At 41.3% G+C, this 21,795-nt stretch overlaps 2 protein-coding genes across 20 annotated transcripts in view; both read left to right on the forward strand.

The window, feature by feature from the left end:
* The window catches only part of rdgA (retinal degeneration A), a 1,310,388-nt gene that overhangs the window by 1,204,847 nt on the left and 83,746 nt on the right, over window positions 1-21,795 (forward strand). The gene's annotated exons all lie outside the window — the stretch shown is intronic.
* On the forward strand, window positions 6,260-11,035 carry LOC137248344 (uncharacterized). Its single transcript, XM_067779213.1, has 2 exons — window positions 6,260-8,320; window positions 8,410-11,035. Exon 2 carries the CDS (start codon window positions 9,704-9,706, stop codon window positions 10,682-10,684), a length of 981 nt encoding a protein of 326 aa, XP_067635314.1. The 5' UTR covers window positions 6,260-8,320; window positions 8,410-9,703; the 3' UTR covers window positions 10,685-11,035.

Here is a 21,795-nt window from a genome sequence, read left to right on the forward strand (position 1 = left end):
CTGATTGCGAGTATTTCGATCAGGAGACAGCCATGTAGCTTGATGTATCTTTTTATGCATGAACCTCGTGCTTGATATGACCATGTTTCGAGCACCGGCAAAGTCAATCAGCCTCAGTCCGTTAGGAGAAGTTTCATTGTGTAGGCTGAACTTTCCGACTGTAGGGCCAAAAACACCTTCTTTGCCCACCCTGGCGTTAAAGTCGCCAAGCACGACTTTTATATCATGACGGGGGCAGCGCTCGTATGTGCGTTCTAATTGTTCATAAAAAGTGTCTTTCACCTCATCGTCTCTCTCCTCTGTCGGCGCATAGGCGCAGATGAATGATATATTAAAAAAGTTTGCTTTTATTCGAATAGCGGCGAGACGCTCGTCCACAGGCGTGAACGCCAGCACTTGGCGACAAAGTCTCTCTCCCACCACGAATCCGACGCCGAAACTGCGCTTATTCGCATGGCCACTCCAATATATGTCACAATTTTTGATCTTCTTTCTTCCTTGCTTCGTCCAACGCATTTCTTGAATGGCGGTGATGTCAGATTTTGCTTTGACGAGGACATCAACCAGCCGGGCATCTGCACCAATCCCATTCAGGGAGCGGACGTTCCAGGTGCATGCCCTCAATTCATTGTCCTTCAAACGTTTGCCATGGTCGTCATCAATAGAGAGTGTATTTATCCGAGGCTTGTTGTTATATTTCATTGGAGTATGGTTTTACGTGGCGGGTCCCAAGCCCAGCGCACAACCCGCTCAGCGGGGGTGAAAATATTACTTGGCACGTTTATATAGCGAGCCGCTTGCTCCAAGACAGACGCCCGCTTGCAGCCGCACCTAGAGGTGTACAGACGCTGCCGATGAAATCTCCCCCGGCTAGCCCTTAAACCGATTATGTCAGAGTGGCCTAGCCAGGTTGTCGCCTTCTCACATTAGCTCACCGCTAAACGGGTGTTTAGCGGTTACCCAGAGGATACTTGGCCGCAAGCGACCGGCAGTAGTGAGCTGCTTGAACCGCATGCAAAAGAATCGCTCTGGCCATTCCCAGGTGAATGGCGGTCAGAAGCTTTCCCCACTTTCGTGGACTTCTACACACGGCCCCACCCTCCAGGACGTATACAGGAGTTGCAACTTAATCGCCCGTCTACTTCAGCGAACAATCCGAAGGTAAAACTCCATCTTTTGACGGCTGTGTTCCTTTCCAGGTATTTAAGCTTCAATTTGAGAAGACATCAGCAATGAACAACTGGAATGCTGAAGATAAAGTTGTTGTACTGCTCATGGCATTGAAAGGGTCTGCAACAGAAATCTTACAGACTATTCTACAGTACGAACGGAACAGTTATGAAGCATTGATGACCGCTGTCGAGAGACGATACGGAAGCGAACACAGGAAGCAGATATACCAAATTGAGTTGCAAAACCGCTACCAAAAAGCTGATGAAAGTTTGCGTCAGATGTCGAAAAGCTTGCACATTTGGCGAATGCCGACGCACCCGTGGAATACACCGAAAGGGTAAAAATTCAGAGCTTTATCCATGGAATACGGGATATTGAAACGAAGCGAGCGACATACGCAAACCCAAAACCTACATTCGCAGAAATGGTATCACAAGTATTGACCCAGGAAACTGCCTCACTATTGAGAAAACCAGCATACAAAGCTCATCGTGTGGAAGCAGAAAGGCCAGATTGAGTAGACACAATTTTGGAAGCACTGAAGTGATCACAATAGAAAAATGCCGGAATTATGAAATGTTCCAAGTGCGGCAAGCCAGGTCACATTGCACGTCATTGCAGCACGGGCCCTAATAGTTCGAACAATATGGGTGGCCGTAAACGCAGAGCTGAAGGAGATGAGCAAATCTTCAAGTCCACTCAATCGTTAAACTAAAGCAAGTCAGGATAGGAACGTTTACTAACTGTATCTACAGTGCTTCTCATTCCATCATTCGATCGGATTTAGTTAACAAAAATATAAGACCATTGCATGGAGCAAGATTACGTACAGCCACTGGAGAAGACACCAGGTTTTAGGAGAAGTAGCATGTGAAGTCGGAATTGGGAACGTCACGGTACTACACAATTTTATAGTGGCATATATTGTTGATGAAATCATAATTGGAGTGGCCTTCTTAATCGACCAAGCCATCAAGATCGACATGCAAAGCAAGACGATGCGATATAAAACATGGATGTGCTACTTAATTTCGGCTACAAAAAAGGTTACAGCAGTAAATGAGAATCAGCAAATACCACCAAAATCGGAGGCGGTCATCTGGCCAAAGATTTATGGAGATAGTGGGACAAACAAATTGTGGATTGTAGAGGCAGCAAATAAATCAACACCAAATATACTTGTAGGAAGAACCCTATGAAGGTTATGACAAAACAAGACGGACGTATTCCGGTAAGAGTACTCAATGAGTTCATCAAATCACCACTCAAACTTACCAAAGGAGCCATATTGGGAAGATGCCAAGAGGCTGAAGAGTTATTAACTGTGAACAGGTCCAGGAACACGTTTCAACTAGCAAGACTGATCTTTCAATTGACATCACGGCATGCACGCTAGGGGGCTAGAGGAAGACTATTAGAGTAAGTCGAAACAACTGCTCCTAATGTACGCAAACATATTTGACCAGGATGTTTCCAAACCAGGCCGCAGCAACGTTGTGAAACATCAAATTGACACTGGAGATGCGAGGCCGATCCGTCAAGCTCCTCGTAGTGTTCCCCTGCGAAGCGGGAAGTTGTGAGTCAAATCATACAATAAATGAGCGACAGCGGCGTAATCGAACCATCAGCTAGTCCGTGGAGCTCACCGGTGGTCCTTGTGAAGAAGAAGGATGGAAAAATGAGGTTTTGCGTGGACTACCGGAAGTTGAACGAGGTTACGAAAACGGATAGCTACCCATTGCCAAGAATTGACGAGACTCTGGACTCGCTATCTGGTGCGTAATGGTTTTCCACACTGCACTTGAAAACCGCCTACTGGCAAGTGGAGGTGGAGGAGGAAGACAAAAAGAAAACAGCCTTCAGTGTCGGAGATGGTCTTTGGCAATTTGCAGTGATGCCTTTTGGACTTTGTAATGCACCAGCTACTTTTGAGAGGCTCATGGGTTAGGTATTTAAAGGACTATATTGGACAACATCCTTGGTGTACCTGGACAACATCATCGTATTGGGAAAGAACTTTGATGAACATCTTAAGAACTTGGAGGAAGTTTCCAGAGATTAGCTGGCGCTGGTCTGAAACTAAGTCCCAAAAAGTGTTTGCTGTTTAAAAAGGAAGTAAGTTATCAGGGCCACAAGGTAACCACAGAGGGCATCTGCACTGTGAATGAAAAGATAGAAGCTGCAAACGATTGCCCAAGACCACAGAATTAAGAAGTTTGTTTGGCTGTGCCCATATTACCGCCGATTTGTACCAAACTTTGCCAGCGTAGCCCATAGCCTCAACGAGCTTAAAAGAAAAAATAAAGCTTTTGAATGGAAGAAGGAGCAAGAAGTGGCTTTGCAAACATTGAGTGGCTTTGCACACGCTGACGGAAAGATTCCACACTTTAAAGATAGATTAAACAAGTTAGATAAAGGCTTATAAATATAATTTGCGCATTTTTTAAAAAGCAATTGGGAATCCTATTAGGACCGCTTTTGGAGGATTCCTTTAAGGTCCTGAGATAAAATAAAGCATCTTCATGAGAGATAGTTGGCATAGTGATTAAGTTGTTAGAGTGCAATTGATAGGGATAATGACTGAGCAAAGCCATCTATGGAATTATTAGATTTGAAAAATTGTGCAAAGGAATTTGCAATATCTTGATTATCGTTGGATAAAATCCCTGTATTTCATAACTGAAGGGAACCCCTTTACGTTGCGTTTCGTGTTTACGAAACCATAAAACGACTTTGGATCGCGGATAATATTCTTCATATATCAAAAATAGATAAAGCAAAGATATATAGGAAAACACTCACCTGGTTGATCGCTGGTATAGATATAGGTATAGGCCCCACAGAGGGTGGCGCCACTTAACGGAACCGTTTGACAAGACAAGTCCGCAAAGGAGAAAACACGCTGAGTTCTGTCAGCGAGTGTCTACCAGTGACCCCTCCAGGTTTTGAGATGGTAATGCAGGCTTTGCTAATGGGCGTAGCACTGTCTGCATTTAAAGAAAGAGAACTTGAAAGTTTTGTAACTTTCTATTAAACATACACGTTTTGAAAATAAGCAAAAACGGTTGGCCACGCCTACTTAAAAAAATGCTTTCAAAGTCTAGTGGTAACAACAAATTCATCCTTGCGGTATATGGCTAGTAGTGCTATGGTGAAGCAAAGTGCGAAATTTTAAAAATTGTTGAAAATGGGAGTGACTTCGCCCATTTTTTAGGTTATCGCTTATTATACCAAAAATCGAACAAAAATTTACTTATCCTAACGAAATGTGGACTGGTTTATTAAAAATAAATGTATAGCATGGCACTCCCCGGCAACATCCGCAATCATATTATACTAAAAATACACATTCCAGTCCATATATATTTCATATTTCCCTTGTATCCGGCTATATATATTGCTTTCATTTTATGCATTCAGTATAGAGCAAATGTCGATGAAATCTTTGTATCTATTAAAACTTTTGCAACGTTATTAGTCCCACAATTATTTACTTTATTTAATTTCTATGACTTAGTGTTGCTGCTTAGGTTAGGTTAGGTTGAACTGGCCGGTCCATGATGGCCTTACATAGATTGAATGAGTCCGTAGTGTTTATCAGAAGTTTGTTTTAAGGACCAAACTGAAATCCCCTATCAAAAATCAAGACCTATGTTATAAAATAACTCCGTCCCCTTGCTGCTTCTAGATTTGACAGGTGTATCACTCCTAATAGCTGGAGTCTTAGCCTGGCAAGTGCAGGGCACGAGCACAGAACGTGCTCAATCGTTTCCTCCTCCAACCTGCACTTCATACATCTGCTATCACTGACCAAGCCTAATTTGAACGCATGTGACACCAGAAGCAGTGTCCAGTTAGAATCCCCGTCATGAGTATACAGTCCTCTCTTTTTAATGATAGAAGCAACCTTGTTAGTGTAAGGTTGTAAGACCTATACATAATTTTCGACACTTTACAGCCACGCGCTTGAACCCACGCCTTTACCGCTTGGTCGATCATGTGCACCTCTCGCCTTCGCTTAATCTTGCCTAGTCTAATTGGGACGTCTAACGAGCAAGCTTCAAGGGATGCGCCCTTTTTGGCTAGTTCCTCCGCTTTTTCAGTCCCATCTATTCCCATATGCCCAGGGACCCAATATAGATGTATGCTTCTCCCTGTCCCGATTCTTTCCAGATCGCTTACACTCTAACACGTATTTAGATGCTGTGCTATGCGAGATTATTGCCTTAATTGCTGCTTGACTGTCAATATAAAAGTTAACACGGTTGCAGCTTAAGCTATTCTCTTCCAGTGTTTCTATTGCTTTGGTTACGGCTAATATTTCCGCTTGGAAAACGCTACAGTAATCCGGCAGCCTGTAGGATCTGTTTATTTCCGGATCAGCACAGTATACCGCAGACCCTAATCCTTCCACTACTTTGGAACAATCTGTGTACACATGTATCGCCTCGTTCGCCATTTGAGCACCCTTGCGCCAACCGTCCACCTCTATTGTGGCCTTAAGATCTCCCTCGAAGCACAGATAGGGAATCATGTAGTCTGTTCGTCTTGTGATTAATGGCGCTATACTACTATGGCCATATGGTCGGCGCTCAAGCAGATAGGGAATCAGGTAGTCTGTTCGTCTTGTAATTGATGACGCTCTACAACTATGGCCTTAAGTGCGGCGCTCAATCTGCCCCGAGGCACCCAGCCTGGTTGCAGATTTTAACGCAATGTTCTTTGCTACCAGGTCTACAGGTGGAATGTACAGAATGGTATAAAGTGCAGCCGTCGGGGTTGTTTTCAGGGCTCCCGTAATGCTAAGCATTGATAGTCTGCTTACCCCTCTAATTTTTTGAGGTAAGTTGTTTTTTGTGTGGCTTTCCACCAAACTAGAACTCCATTGTACAGAATAGGGCTTACAATCGCTGTAAAACCCCATAGAGAAAGAGAGGGCGATAAGCCCCACGTACCAGCATCCTTTTACATGCATAAAGTGCCGTTGTGGCCTTCTTCACCCTCTCCTCCACGTTGAGCTTACATGACAGCGTACTGTCTAGGATGATTTCTAGATATTTGCGCAAGGCGCCTCCTGTAGGTCCACTCCTCCTAACTTAGGTCTGGTTAAATTTGGGAGCTTGTTCCTCTTTGTAAACAAGGCCATATCCGTCTTCTCCGCATTGGCTTCCAACACGGCATTAGATGCCCAGGTATTAATATCCCGAGCGCCCGATCCATCAAAGAGCTAGTCGTTGGAAGGCACTTTCCACTTATGACAATTGCAACGTCATCTGCGTAAGCCCTAAGTTTTACGGGTCCCTCATCGAATCGCCCGAGCAGTTGGTTGATGACCAGCGTCCACAGCAGAGGTGATAGCGCCCCTCGTTGCGGCGCGCCCCTGTCCACTGATTTCGTGTTCCTGCAATATAATATGCGCTGATCCATCTGATTAAGGCTAGATGTAGTCTAATGTAATTAGGACCATCCATAATCGCCCATTAAGAAACATTGTTGAAAGCCACGGCCATGTCTAAGAAGACTCTTAGAGCATATTCCTTATATTTCAGGGCTATCTCTATGCTTATTACCACCCTGTGCAATGCAGTGTCTACCGACTTGCCTTTGGTGTACGCATGTTGTGTTGTGGAGAGCAGCTTTTCATCCACGTTGGACCATACGTACACATCTATAAGCCTCGCAAAAGTTTTGAGCAGAAATGATGTTAAGTTAATGGTTCTATAGTTTTTGGGATACACATGTCCGATCTTTCCAGCCTTTGGTAGGAAAGCTACAAGAGCAGTTCTGCAAGATTGCGGTACATGATTCAGTCTTCTGCACCCATCGAATATTATTTTAAGCCATTCCACGACCGCTCCACTTGAAACTTGTAGCATGACCAGGAATATACCGTCTGGGCCCGGCGATTTAAACTTAGAAAACGTCTTCACCCCCCATTCGATATCGGCTCTTCTAAACCATCTCCTGATAGGAAATGTGTATCGAAAAGCGCCTCAAGGGATTCCTCACTATTACGTGACCATTCCCCGTTCTCTTTCTTTATTAGTCGCTGGACCATGTTTCCCCTTGCTAGGACTTTTTTCAACGGTGCTGTCTCGCTGAAGCACTCTATGTCCGTACAGAAACTTTTCCTTGAGATTCTCTTCGTCCTGGAGATTTCACGCTTGTAGATCCTCATTAGATCCCTGTACTCGACCCGACACGCTTCGCTTTCCGCCGTCTTTGCTAGCTTAAACATTTATTTTACCTGCCTTCTTGGAAGACTCAGCTCATTGCTCTACCATGGCGGCTTTGCTTTTCCTCTGAATCTTCTTAGAGGGCAAGCTTTGTTATACGCAGTTATAAGCGTTCAATCTGTGTGCGTTAGTACCTTCAAAACTGAAAAACGGCTATACCGATTTTAATAATTTTTTTCTCTGTAATTTTCAATATGTTTCAGGGATTATTTACGGCAAAAAACTTTGTTTAAAAAACCTCAATTGATAAATATTTTAGCTAATACTCAAAAACAATTTTGACCGATTTCAATAATTTTTTCTTTCCTTTATTCAATCGGACTAAGTGCACATTTATATCAAAGAAACATTTTGAAAATCCTCAATTTATAAATACTAGTATCGCCTGTGGTCGAAATTCGACCAACTTGTATTTTTTTCAACTCAGTCTATGCATCCAGTGTTGGGGGTAGTGCAATAATGCGTTAATAGTTAAGCAGTGAGTGGAAATATAGCAAACTGGTCTAACTTACTTAAATTTTTCATTAAAATTTTGAATAAGATCTAAGACATTGTACTTTTTTATTGTATTTTCTTAAATTTTCTACAAACTTTTCAAATGTAATTATAACGTTTTGGTATAGAGCTCCTTAAACAAAAATATAAAAAATATGTGTAATGAAATGAAATTTACATAGAATTATGGTGAAATTACTTGAAATTGAACTGAAAAATAGGTTTTTCCACACCACCCGGGAGGTCCCTGTTGGCGCGCTACCGAAGTTAGTTTTGGATGCCCGGTTCCCCAGTAGGCCTATATAAATATATCGCCCATTTACTTCAATAGTGTCATAATTCAAACAACCCGAACTTATAGTTAAAAACGAAGAAATGTGCTAAAGGAATTTAGCCTATTTCACGCCACCCGTTAGGTATGCAATTGGCGCTTTACCGAGTTAAATTTTGTATAAATACATACATATGTAAATGTGACACAAAACGAAAATTTCGAATAGAATAGAGGATACCTTTAAAAAAAAATATAAAATAAAAATATAAAAAAAATATGTAATGAGAAAGAATACAGAGTTTACTAAAAAAAATTTAAATGAAAGAAAAAAAATAAAGTACTTAAAGTGCGAAAAAATGAAGTGAAGTGAATAAACCGTTCCATATAAAAACGCAATAAGTGCACTTAGACATTTTTCCGGGTTTTAACGTTATCATTGTGGAAATATGAAGATTATAATGTTCGGATATTTAATGTTGGGATTCCCATTGAGATCTATGTACGTAATCAATTTTTATTAAATTTGTAAACACTCCATTTCATGAATATATATGACCATATCTACCATAAAATGTCGTATGTGAACGATATAATACTAAGATATAACAAAGCAGAATAAATTAGAAAGAAAAGAAAAACAAACAAAAACATTGAAGTTATTCACGCAAACATATTTACTAAAATAAAATTGATTTCATAACTTTAAGCGACATAAACAAATTAGAGCTATGGGATCTAAGCATCCGATTAATGGGCATATAATTCAACAAAGTTAGCCTAATAATAAATACTAGTATCGCCTGTGGTCGAAATTCGACCAATTTGTATTTTTTTAAATTTTCGATTCACTCAAGGTGCATTTAAATAATAATAAACTAAGTTGAAATAAAAGAATGTATAATAAAATAAAATAAGAAATAAAATAAATTAGCATAAAGGACAATATTGTTACGAATATTAGCAACACTAAGGGGTACTGCCATCTCTAAGCCGATGCTAACCAGTGATTTTATGCACATGCATAAATCAATCATTATGTATCTACATAAACGAATCAATCATTATGTCTACACAAATGTAGGGACACGCAGTTAAGAAGCAACGCACAACCACATTCATATATCTGAGATACTCCCGAAAGTATTCTATGAGAGAAGCTATAAAATCGTGCAATTGTAGTTACTGCTGAGAAATTTGATAGCTGATGGCCAACTAGTAGATTCTGGAAATGGAAGCGCCTAGAAGATGCGAACGAGGAAATCAGAGAGTATAAAAGGCAGCAAATGTAGAGGCGCTGGAATCAGTTTCGATTAAGCACGCTATCTGTCGGGCAATAGTAGAGTTATTTATTGTGATGTACTTGAATAAAGGCCATTTAGCATTATTAAATATTGGAGTTATTTATTCAACAGTTTGGTGATTCGAACGTTAGCAGAAGATTGCAAATAAGGTGAATTGCAGCAAATTCATTACAATTGGTGTCAGAGGAGGAACTGTTGAATAAATTCCAGAGGACAACAAGGACATGGCAAAGTTCAGTGAATTGAAGATCCAGCAAATGAAGAAGGAATTGGACAGCCGTGGATTGAATACAACCGCCAATAAACTCGAACTTCAGGCACGCCTACGAGAGGCAATGGAATTAGAGGGAATTAACGTGGAAGAGTATGTCTTTCATCTTGATGGCGAGGAGACAACAAAAATTGAAGAGAAAAACGAAACATCGCAGACAGTTACCAGCACAGACTTGAACATGATATTGGCTGCAATATCTGCACAAACATTGACAGTAGCATCAATTTCGTCGCAATTGGCATCCCAACTGGAAACGCAAGAGGCACGTATAACAGAAATGTCATCACAAATATCCACAAATATGTCATCACAACTGGAAGAGCAGAAGACATATATGGCATCCCAACTGGAAGAGCAAAAGACATATATGACATCTCAGTTGGCTGAGCAGTTGAAAGCACAGGAGGCCCGCATATCCTCGCAGCTGGAGGCACAGGAGATAAGGGTAACATCGAAGCTGGAGGCCCAGGATACAAAAATTTTAAAGTTTGAGGAAAAAATCGAGGCCGAAGTGGATGCTTTGAGAAGACGTATCGAGCAGTTGCAACTAAATCGCCCAGCAGTTTCAGCAAGCAATCCGAAGGTAAAAACTCCATCTTTTGACGGCTCTGTTCCTTTGCAGGTCTTTAAGCTACACTTTGAGAAGACCGCAGCAGTGAACAACTGGAATGTTGAAGATAAAGTTGCAGCTCTGTTCGTGGCATTGAAAGGGCCTGCCGCGGAAATCTTACAGACGATTCCAGAGTACGAACAGAACAGCTTTAAAGCATTGATGGCCGCTGTCGAGAGACGTTATGGAAGCGAGCATAGAAAACAGATATTCCAAAAGTTGAGTTGCAAAACCGTCACCAAAGAGCGAATGAGACTTTGCAGGAGTTTGCCTCGGATGTTGAACGGTTGGCACATTTGGCAAATGCGGACGCACCCGTAGAATACACTGAAAGGGTAAGGTAGGAAGGTTGAACTGGCCGGTCCATGAGGACCTCACATAGACTGATTGAGTCCGTAGTGTTACCAGAAGTTTGTTTTAACGACCAAACTGAAAAACCCTATCAAAAACCAGGACCTATGTTATAAAATAACTCCGTCCTCTTGGCAAATACTAGAAGCTTCCTAGGACTTAAGCCACTTGCTGCTTCTAGATCTGACAGCTGTATCACGAGCACAGAACGTGCTCGATCGTTTCCTCCTCCAACCCGCACTTCCTACATCTGCTATCACTGACCAAGCCTAATTTAAAGGCATGTGACGCCAGAAGGCAGTGTCCAGTCAGAATACCCGTCATGAGTCTACAGTCCTCTCTTTTTAATGATAGAAGCAACTGTGTTAGTCTAAGGTTGTAAGACCTACACATAATCTTCGACACTTTACAGCCCCGCGCTTGAACCCACGTCTTTTCCGCTTGGTCGATCATGTGCACCTCTCGCCTTCGCTTAATCTCGCCCAATCTAATTGGGACATCTACGGAGCAAGCTTCAAGGGATGCGCCCTTTTTAGCTAGTTCATCCGCTTTTTCATTCCCACCTATTCCCATATGCCCTGGGAATATAGATGTATGCTTCTCCCTGTCCCGGTTCTCTCCAGAGACTGCTTACACTCTAACACTCATTTAGATGCTGTGCTATGCGAGATTATTGCTTTAATTGCTGCTTGACTGTCAATATAAAAGTTAACACGGTTGCAGCTTAAGCTATTCTCCTCCAGGGTTTCTACTGCTTTGGTTACGGCTAATATTTCCGCTTGGAAAACGCTACAGTAATCCGGCAGCCTGTAGGATCTGCTTATTTGCGGATCAGCGCAGTATACCGCAAACCCTACTCCTTCCACTAATTTGGAACCATCGGTGTACACATGTATCGCCTCGTCCGCCATTTGCACACGCTTGCGCCAACCGTCCACCTCTATTGTGGCCTTAAGATCTCCCTCGAAGCGCAGATAGGGAATCATGTAGTCTGTTCGTCTTGTGATTGATGACGCTATACTACTATGGCCATATGGTCGGCGCTCAAGCTGCCCGAAGCACTGAGCCTGGTTTCGGTCGTTAACGCTTTGTTCTTTGCTACCAGGTCTACAGGTGGGATGTGCAGAATGGCATACAGTGCAGCCGTCGGGGTTGTTTTCAGGGCTCCCGTAATGCTAAGCATCGATAGTCTGCATACCCCCTCTAATTTTTTGAGGTATGTTGTTTTTTGTGTGGCTTTCCACCAAACAAGAACTCCATAGTATAGAATAGGGCTTACAATCGCTGTAAAAACCCAATGAGAAAGAGAGGGCGATAGGCCCCACGTACACCCCAGCATTCTTTTACATGCATAGAGTGCCGCTGAGGCCTTCTTGGCCCTCTCCTCCACGTTGAGCTTCCATGACAGCTTACTGTCTAGGATGATTCCTAGATATTTTGTGCAAGGTTTCTCCTGTAAGGTCACCCCTCCTAACTTAGGCATGGTCCAATTTGGGACCTTGTACCTTTTTGTAAATAAGACCATATCCGTCTTCTCCGCATTGACTTTCAACACGACATTAGATGCCCAGGTATGAATATCCCGAAGCGCCCGATCCATCAAAGAACTAATCGTTGGAAGGCACTTTCCACTTATGACAATTGCAACGTCATCTGCGTAAGCCGTAAGTTTTACGGGTCCCTCATTGAATTGCCTGAGCAGTTGGTTGATGACCAGCGTCCACAGCAGAGGTGATAGCACCCCTCCCTGCGGCATGCCCCTGTCCACTGATTTCGTGGTCTCGTATAATCCTCATTGTGATGTAATCTTTCTGCAATTTAACATGGAGCCGATCCATCTGATTAAGGCATGATGTACTTTAATGTAATTAAGACCATCTATAATCGCCCATTTTGCAACATTATTGAAAGCCCCGGCAATGTCCAAGAAGACTCCTAGAGCATACTCCTTATTACCACCCTATGCATGCGGTGTCTACCGACTTGCCTTTGATGTACGCATGCTGTGTTGTGGAGAGCAGCTTTTCATCCACGTTGGACTTTATGTACACATCTATCAGACTCTCAAAGGTTATGAGCAGAAATGATGTTAAGCTAATGGGTATATAGTCTTTGGCATACGTGACCGATCTTCCCCGCCTTTGGTAGAAAAGCTACACGTGCAGTTCTCCAAGAGTGCGGTACATGATTCAGTCTTATGCACCCATCGAATATTATTTTAAGCCATTCCACGACCGCCCTACTTGAGACTTGTACCATGGCCGGGAATATACCATCTGGGCCCGGCGATTTAAACTTAGAAAACGTCTTCACTGTCCACTCGATCTTGGTATCGGTCACCAAGCCCGGCACTACTAGCTCCGTGATCGAAGTGTGAGTGATGTCTGCTGGCTCTTCTAAACCGTCTCCCGATGGGAAATGTGTATCGCACCTCAAGGGATTCCTCACTATTACGTGACCATTCCCCGTTCTCTTTCTTTATTAGTCCCTGGACTATGTTTCCCTTTGCTAGGACTTTTTTCAACCGTGCTGTTTCGCTGGAGCACTATATGTCCGTACAGAAACTTTTCCATGAGTTTCTCTTCGCCCTAGTAATTTCACGCTTGTAGATCCTCAGTAGATCCCTGTACTCATCCCGACACGCTTCGCTTTCCGCGGTCTTTGCGAGCTTAAACATTTCTTTTACCTGTCTTCTTAGAAGACTCAGCTCAGTGCTCCACCATGGCGGCTTTGCTTTTCCTCTGAATCTTCTTAGAGGGCAAGCTTTGTTATACGCAATCATAAGCGTCCTTGTTAGGAATTCATTCGACTCCTCCAGTTCCTCTACATTAGCAACCTCTTTGGGTTGTCCCAGTTTTTTTTCACATGTTTCTGGAATTTAGTCCAGTTCGTTGACCTAGGGTTTCTATAGGTTCCTCCCTTCTCTACCGTCTTTAGGGGGATGCTGAAGCTGATATACGCATGGTCGGAGAAGGATGGTCTATCAAGAACCATCCAATCATACCTTGATATATCACGCTCGGAGCTCAATGTAATATCCAGAACATTGCTGTTCTACTGTTGGCTATCTGCAAATTTGTTTGCAGGATGTAACAAAACAGAGATTCGCCTCTCTCGTTCGTATCTGCTCCTCCCCACGCATTGTGGTGCGCATTTGCATCTGCGTCTATGACCAACCGCCCTTTGCGCCCTTCCTCCTGTACTAGCCTTTTGCACTCCATCGGTGGAATCTCCGCAGCATGGGCCATGTAGCAGGACGCCAGGATAAATACCTGCTTATTCTTTTGCTCAACGGACACTACTGCGAGATCCTCAGTGGTGTAATTAGGCAGCATATATGAATGCAGCTGTTTCCTTACCATTACTACAGCTCGCACCCGTCCTTCCGTTTGCGCGTAGTAAACGCCAAACCCGCGCGCGCTAAGTCCAGAAACCTTTCCTCCCGATGAGAGCCACGGCTCCTGGATCAGCGCCACGTCAAACGAACCCTCCTCAGGGGTTAGGAGTTCGCTCGACGCCACTTTACTTTGTTGGAGGTTTATCTATAGGACTCGCAGTACCATTGGGTAAAGATTCAGAACTTTATAAATGGCATACGGGACGTCGAAACAAAGCGAGCTACATACGCAAACCCAAAGCCAACACTCGCAGAAACGGTTTCACAAGCTCTGATTCAGGAAACAGCGTCGCTTCTGTGTAAGCTAGTTTTCAAAGCACGCCGTGTGGAATTAGAAAGGCCAGAGTGGGTAGACGCAATATTGGAGGCGCTGAAAGAATCGCAAAAGCGGAGTGAGAGGGTTATCAAATGCGGGAAGCGCGGTCACATTGCACGTCATTGCGATCTTGATCCTAGTGGTTGCAACAGCATGAGTGGTCTTAATAACAAAGCTGGAGGGGATGAGCAAGAGCGAGTAAGATATGGAGATCGAGGGCTAGATCCAGCTATTGAATGCCCTGTGATATCTGTGTCGCAAATTGGTAGAAAATCGAGCAGTCTTGCCGTCAGAGGGAATGTGGATGGCAAAGAACGTGTACTGACTGTAGATACGGGCGCATCTCATTCCTTAATTCGATCCGACTTGGTCAACAGGAGAGTAAAAACGTTACCTGGAGCAAGGTTGCGTACGGTCACTGGCGTATAACCAAGCCCAGAGAGAAGTGGTATGTGAAGTCTTGATTGGAAAGGTCACAGTTCTACACAAATTCATTATGGCGGAGATCGTTGATGAAGTCATATTGGGAGTGGACTTCTTGGTTGACCGTGACATCAAGATCGATATGCAGAGAAGGGTGATGCGTTATAAGAACCAGGATACACCACTTAACTTCAGTTTGCAGAAAGGGTTCAGTAGTAATCGAGTACTGGTGGAGAAGACTCGAGAAAGACCACGAAAGTCAAAGGCAAAAGTTGATAGATCGAATGGGCCAAATAAAGCAAAATCAAAAGTAGCTGCGAGAGAAACACCTGCATTTACAAAACCTAATGGACGCACAAAAATGAAGCAACGAATTTCCCAGAAAGAATGCGAGGGTAGTTTCAAGCCGGAGTGCACTACTGTTGTGAAACGTGGGAACGATACTGATTATGCGAAGCCAATCCGTCAAGCGCAAGCTCTACGAAGTAGTTCATTGGCCAAACAACAGAGTGCGAGGGAGCGGCCCAGGGTAATGAGTAGTAAGATCAAACACTTGCATGACAAGAACTTTAATTCGGAAGGTTTCTTGGAGGCAGAGCTGGTACTGCTATACAACCCTCACCGGCGCAAAGGTGTTCCATCCAAATATCTGTGCAGTTGGGAAGGCCCTTACAAAGTTGTGAAGAAGATCAGTGATACCATCTACCGCATACAAACAATTGGGAAACCACGAAGTAGAAGAGTGGTACAATTGGAGATGCTAGCGGCGTTTAGATCGAGATATTTGTCTGATCGGGACGATCAGACTTAGGTGGAGGGCAGTGTTACGAATATTAGCAACACTAAGGGGTACTGCCATCTCTAAGCCGATGCTAAGCGGTGATTGTATGCACATCCATAAATCAATCATTATGTATCTACATAAACGAATCAATCATTATGTCTACACATATGTAGGTACACGCAGCTGAGAAGCAACGCACAACCACACGTATATATCTGAGATACTCCCGAAAGTATGCAATGAGAGAAGCTATAAAATCGTGCAATTGTAGTTACAGCTGAAAAATTTGATAGCTGATGGCCAAACTAGTAGATTCTGGAAATGGAAGCGCCTAGAAGATGCGAACGAGGAAATCAGAGAGTATAAAACGCAGCAAATGTAGAGGCGCTGGAATCAGTTTCGATTAAGCACGCTATCTGTCGGGCAATAGTACAGTTATTTATTGTGAAGTACTTGTATAAAGGCCGTTTTGCATTATTAAATATTGGACTTATTTATTCAACAGTTTAGTGATTCGAACGTTAGCAGAAGATTGCAAATAAGATGAAATGCAGTAAATTCGTTACAATATAAAAAATCTAATGTTATATTTTTATAGAAAATTTATTTTTTTTGTTCAGTATAAGACGTGCTATATCTAAAATTAGGATAAAATCTGGAAATGCAAAAAACATTTTGGGTCAAATTTGCACTTAATTGTTATAAATAAATAAATTTAGTGAGTTTGAACAAAAGTTGACTCATTATTTGTCATTTCATGTTTTTTTGAAAGCACCTAAAATAAAAAACAAAGAATCTGTTAAATAAAGACCTATGTATTTACGTGTAAGTGAAATTTACCACAAAAAATGGGCCGGTCAAAAATTAATTCTATTTAAGATTTTTTCGTACGCTACAAATTATTTTGGAACAATTTTTTAGGATTTTGGTAGAGGCCACTATAGGTAAGTGGCAACAATGGGAAACCATGTTTAATTCTTTCACCGTCTGGCACGTACGCATATGTATGTAGGTGAAACATTTGAGCAACACTGCGTAGTCGCTTTTCGAATTCGGTGGGGTTACATGATATGTTGGTATATGTTCTAGAGCACTTATATACTTGGTCCTACAGATGGCGCGCATTTGTGCACGACAGTAAAATTCGATATTTGGAGCGATTGTTCGAATTTACAAAAAACTCTTTCTATTAATTATAAACAAACAGAGTAATATTTGTTAACAAAAATAGGCCTAAGCACTGCGGCTGATCCATACGAATCGATTCATATAACTTTTATATGATTTTACGTATGGTAAGTATACGAAACAGCCTGTCAATTGATTGTATGGAAATTTTGTTAGCGTGTTAATATATAGATAGTGGGTAATATACTGGCTATGCAATACGGCCGCTATGATGCCGGTTGCAGTTTTCACCTAAAACCAAGGGACGTTTTTTTCGGTTGATATACAACGTGAATATTCCGATTCAGTCAAGTTGCACTTAAATAATAATAAAATAAATTAGCATAAAAGACAATATAAAAATTTAGTGTTATATTTTTGTAACTTTTTTTTTCTTTCAGTATAAGACGTACTTTATCTAAAATAAACATTAAATCTGCAAATGCAAAAACATTTTCGGGCAAATTTTCCATTAATTGTTATAAATAAATTTAGTTAGTTTCAATAAAAGTTAACTCCATATTTGTGATTTCATGTTTTTTTGAAAGCAACTAAAATAAAAAACAAAGAATCTGTTAAATAAAGACCTATGTATTTACGTGTAAGTGAAATTTGCCACAAAAAATGGGCCGGTCAAAAATTAATTCTATTTAAGATTTTTTGGTACGCTACAAATTATTTTGGAACAATTTTTTAGGATTTTGGTAGAGGCTATTATAGGTAAGTGGCAACAATGGGAAGCCATGTTTTAATCTTTCACCGTCTAGCGCGTACGCTTATGTAGGTTTGTGCCTTAGAGCACTTACATAATTGGTCCACAGATGGCGCGCTTTTGTGCAAGAAAGTAAATATCGGTATTTGGAGAGATTGTTGGATTTACAAGAAACGTTTTCTATTAATTATAAACAAATAGAGTTATATTTATTAACAAAAATAGGCCTATATACTGCGGCTGATCCATACGAATCGATTCATATAACTTTTATATGATTTTTCGTATGCTAACTATGCCAACCGGCGGTCAATTGATTGTATGGATATTTTGTTAGCGCATTAATATTGTCACGGATATTAACATCACTAAGTTATCCCATCACTAAGGCGATGCTAAGGCCACGATAAGCAGTATTTACGTCAATAATCAAATCATGTATACACATAAATAAGTCACACACAGATGCATTTACTTATACGCCTATGTATGCGCGAGAGACTGTAAACTACAAACATTCACATCAATAATTCAATCATTATGTATCTACATAAACGAATAAATAATTGCGTCTACACATATGTACGTAAACGAGCAGCGGAGCGGCAATGCACAAACACATGCATATATCTTATCTGAGTTGTCACAAGAGAGAGCAATAATTTGTGCACGTAGTTGTGGCTGGCGATTTTGTAGCCGAAACAAACTAGTAAGTTCTGGAAATCGAAGAGCCTAGAAGTATGCAGCGTAAACTATAAAAGCGGGGCAGACGAGTAAGAAGTAATTCAGTTTGAGTTGAGCTATCAATCAGTTTGGTTAAGCACGCGATCTGGCGGCCAATAGTAGAGTTTCATTTGAGTTATTAATTAGTTTGGTTATTAAGCCAGCGAGTAGCAAAGTATAAGTGTTATCAGAGAATTTAAACACAATGAGAAGGCGTTTTTGCTAGATTCCAACTTTTTTGCATGTGAACACGTCTTGCACTTCACCACACACAATCCAATTTCAATGTTAACCAGTTAACAGCAGAAAATTCTCTGTCAACAGTTTCAGCTGGTGTATAAATTCTCTGGATTTTCTCTTAATATGATTTCTTTGTGGGAATATAGGTATTTAGTAGGATTAATTAAATTTAAATTTTATTACTTGTAGCAATATATTTGCTTGTTTTATGATTTAATATGAATTTGAACTTAATTAATATAATAATAGCAATATATTTGCTTGTTTTATGTTGATGCAAATTGCAGAAATTTTGCTTATTTCTTTACAAACAAAAACCTATTCATATACCCAAAATATGCCCTTTCATGAAATATATGTAAATTAATCATACATTTATGAATTATCCCATCCCTTTTTGTTAATAAATTAAAATGTTAGGAAAATGTATGCAAATTGAAATATGCATGCAAATAGTGTTTTGCCGACGGCATTTGCACACTTGGAATTTCTGTGTACACGAAATCCATTGCATATTTATAAAACGTTAATTTGCATAAAATGTATGCATATTAACCATGAAGTATGAATTATTAATAAATTGAAAAATTGAAATAAATAAAATATTTGATAACAATTGAATAAATAAAAAAATATTTAGTTATTATTTGGACTATGGGTGGGAGGGGAGGTACCTATAAAGAAATTTCTTAAAGCATTTTATATGTGTTATTCAGTACAATGATGTAAGTACCTATGTACTTGAATATTTTCAAAGGCAGGTTTGATAAGCCAAGTCAAACTTAAATAAATTTGACCTGCCTCAAATCAACCCTTAAATATGTAAATAAGACCAACAATACACAAAAGACATGTGCCTGTTGATCAGATGTTGAGCATTGTATCATTGAATATATATGTATGAAAATACAAACCAAAGAAAAAAAGTACAAATGTACATACATATTGTAACGAATTTACTTGCAAATCCTCTTATTTGCAATCCTCTGCTACGTTCGAATCACTAAACTGTTGAATAAATAACTCCAATATTGAATAATGGAAAAATGGCCTTTATTAAAGTACTTCACAATAACACTTAACTTTGCTACTCGCTGACTTAATAACCAAACTGATTGATAACTCAAATGAAACTCTATTATTGGCCGCCAGATCGCGTGCTTAATCAAACTGATTGATAGCTCAACTCAAACTGAATTATTTCTTACTCGCCTGCCCCGCTTTTATAGTTTACGCTGCATACTTCTAGGCTCTTCCATTTCCAGAACTTACCAACTATATTCGTGTGTGTATAGTTTTCATATAGTTTCTACTTGGTTACAATTGTCTACTTTTTAGCGCTTCTCAGATGTACATATGTGAGTTTGTAGTTTACAGTCTCCCGCACACACATAAGCGTATAAGTAAATTCATCTGTGTGTGACATCTCATCTCTCGCTGCCTTGTATGTAAATGTTGCTCGTCGGAATGTGTACATATGTTTAGACGCAATTATTGATTCGTTTATGTAGATACATAATGATTGAATTATTGATGTGAATTCACGTCACTGCTTAGCATCGGCCTGGAGATGGCAGCACTCCTTAGTTTTGCTAATATTCGTAACACTGCCCTCCACCTAAGTCTGATCGTCCCGATCAGACAAATCTCCCAATCTAAACGCCGCTAGCATCTCCAAATGTACCACCCTTCTAATCCGTGGTTTCCCAGTGGTTTGTATGCGGTAGATGGTATCACTGATCTTATTCACAACTTTGTACGGGCCTTCCCAACTGCACCGAAATTGGGCTGGAACACCTTTCCGCCGGTGAGGGTTGTTTAACAGTACCAACTCTCCATTCCGGAAACCTTCCGAATTATTTTACCTGTCGTACCTGTGTTCCATCTTACTACTCATTATTCTGGATCGTTCTCTCGCACTCTGTTGCTTGGCCAATGAAGAACTACTTTGTAGAGCTTGTTCTTGACGGATTGGCTTCACATACTCAGTATCGTTCCGACGTTTCCCAACAAAAGTGCGCGCTGGCTTGAAACCATCCTTGCATTCTTTCTGAAAAATTCTTTCAGTCATTTTAGTGCGTCCATTAGGGTTTGTTGATGCCGGTCTTTTCCTCGCAGGTACTTTTAATTTCGCTTTATTTGGCACATTCGATCCATCAACCTTTGCTCGATCTACTTTCCTTGACTTCCGTGGTCTCTGTCGAATCTCCTCCACCAGCACTCGCTTACTGCTGAACCCTTTTTCCAAACTGAAGTTAAGTTGCACATCTTGGTTCTCATAATGCATCACCCTTCTCTGCATATCGATCTTGATGTCATGGTCAACCAAGAAATCCACTCCCAATATAACTTCATCAACGATCTCCGCCACAACGAATTTGTGTAGAACCATGACCTTCCCAATTAGGACTTCACATATTACTTCTCCCTGGATTTGGTTATATTCGCCTGTAACCGTACGCAACCTCGCTCCAGGTAATGACTTTACTCTCTTGTAGACCAAATCAGATCGAATCAAGGAATGAGATGCGCCCGTATCTACAGTCAGTACACGCTCCTTGCCATCCACATTCCCTCTGACGGTAAGACTGCTTGATTTCCTTCCAATTTGCGACACAGATATCACAGGACATTCAATAGCCGCGGCAAATTTTCGTTCTTTATCTCTTACTCGCTCTTGCTCATCTCCTCCAGCTTTGCGTTTACGGCCACCCACATTGTTGGAACTATTAGGACCAAGATCGCAATGACGTGCAATGTGACCGGACTTCCCGCATTTGAAGCATTTGATAACTTTTTCACTCCGCTTTTGCGATCCTTTCAGCACCTCCAATATTGCGTCTACCCACTCTGGCCTTTCTACTTCCACACGATGAGCTTTGTATGCTGGTTTACTCAATAGTGAGGCCGTTTCCTGATTCAATGCATGCGATACCGTTTCAGCAAATGTCAGCTTTGGGTTTGCGTATGTAGCTCGCTTCGTTTCCACGTCCCGTATGCCATTTATGAAACTCTGGATTTTTACCCTCTCGGTGTATTCCACGGATGCGTCCGCATTTGCGAGATGAGCCAACCTTTCAACATCCGAGGCAAACTCCTGCAAAGTTTCATTCGCTCTTTGGTGACGGTTTTGCAACTCAATTTGGAATATCTGTTTCCTATGCTCGCTTCCATAACGTCGTTCTACAGCAGCCATCAATGTTTCATAACTGTTCCGTTCGTACTCTGGAATCGTCTGTAAAATTTCCGCTGCAGGCCCTTTCAATGCCACGAACAGTGCAGCAACTTTATCTTCCGCATTCCATTGGTTCACTGCTGC

This window comes from Eurosta solidaginis, chromosome 4 (genome assembly GCF_040869045.1).
Source record: "Eurosta solidaginis isolate ZX-2024a chromosome 4, ASM4086904v1, whole genome shotgun sequence".
Lineage (NCBI taxonomy): Eukaryota > Metazoa > Arthropoda > Insecta > Diptera > Tephritidae > Eurosta > Eurosta solidaginis.

Bases quoted from the DNA above. Each gene is read 5' to 3' on its own strand.
- LOC137248344 (XM_067779213.1), top strand. From the start codon at position 9,704: ATGGCAAAGTTCAGTGAATTGAAGATCCAGCAAATGAAGAAGGAATTG.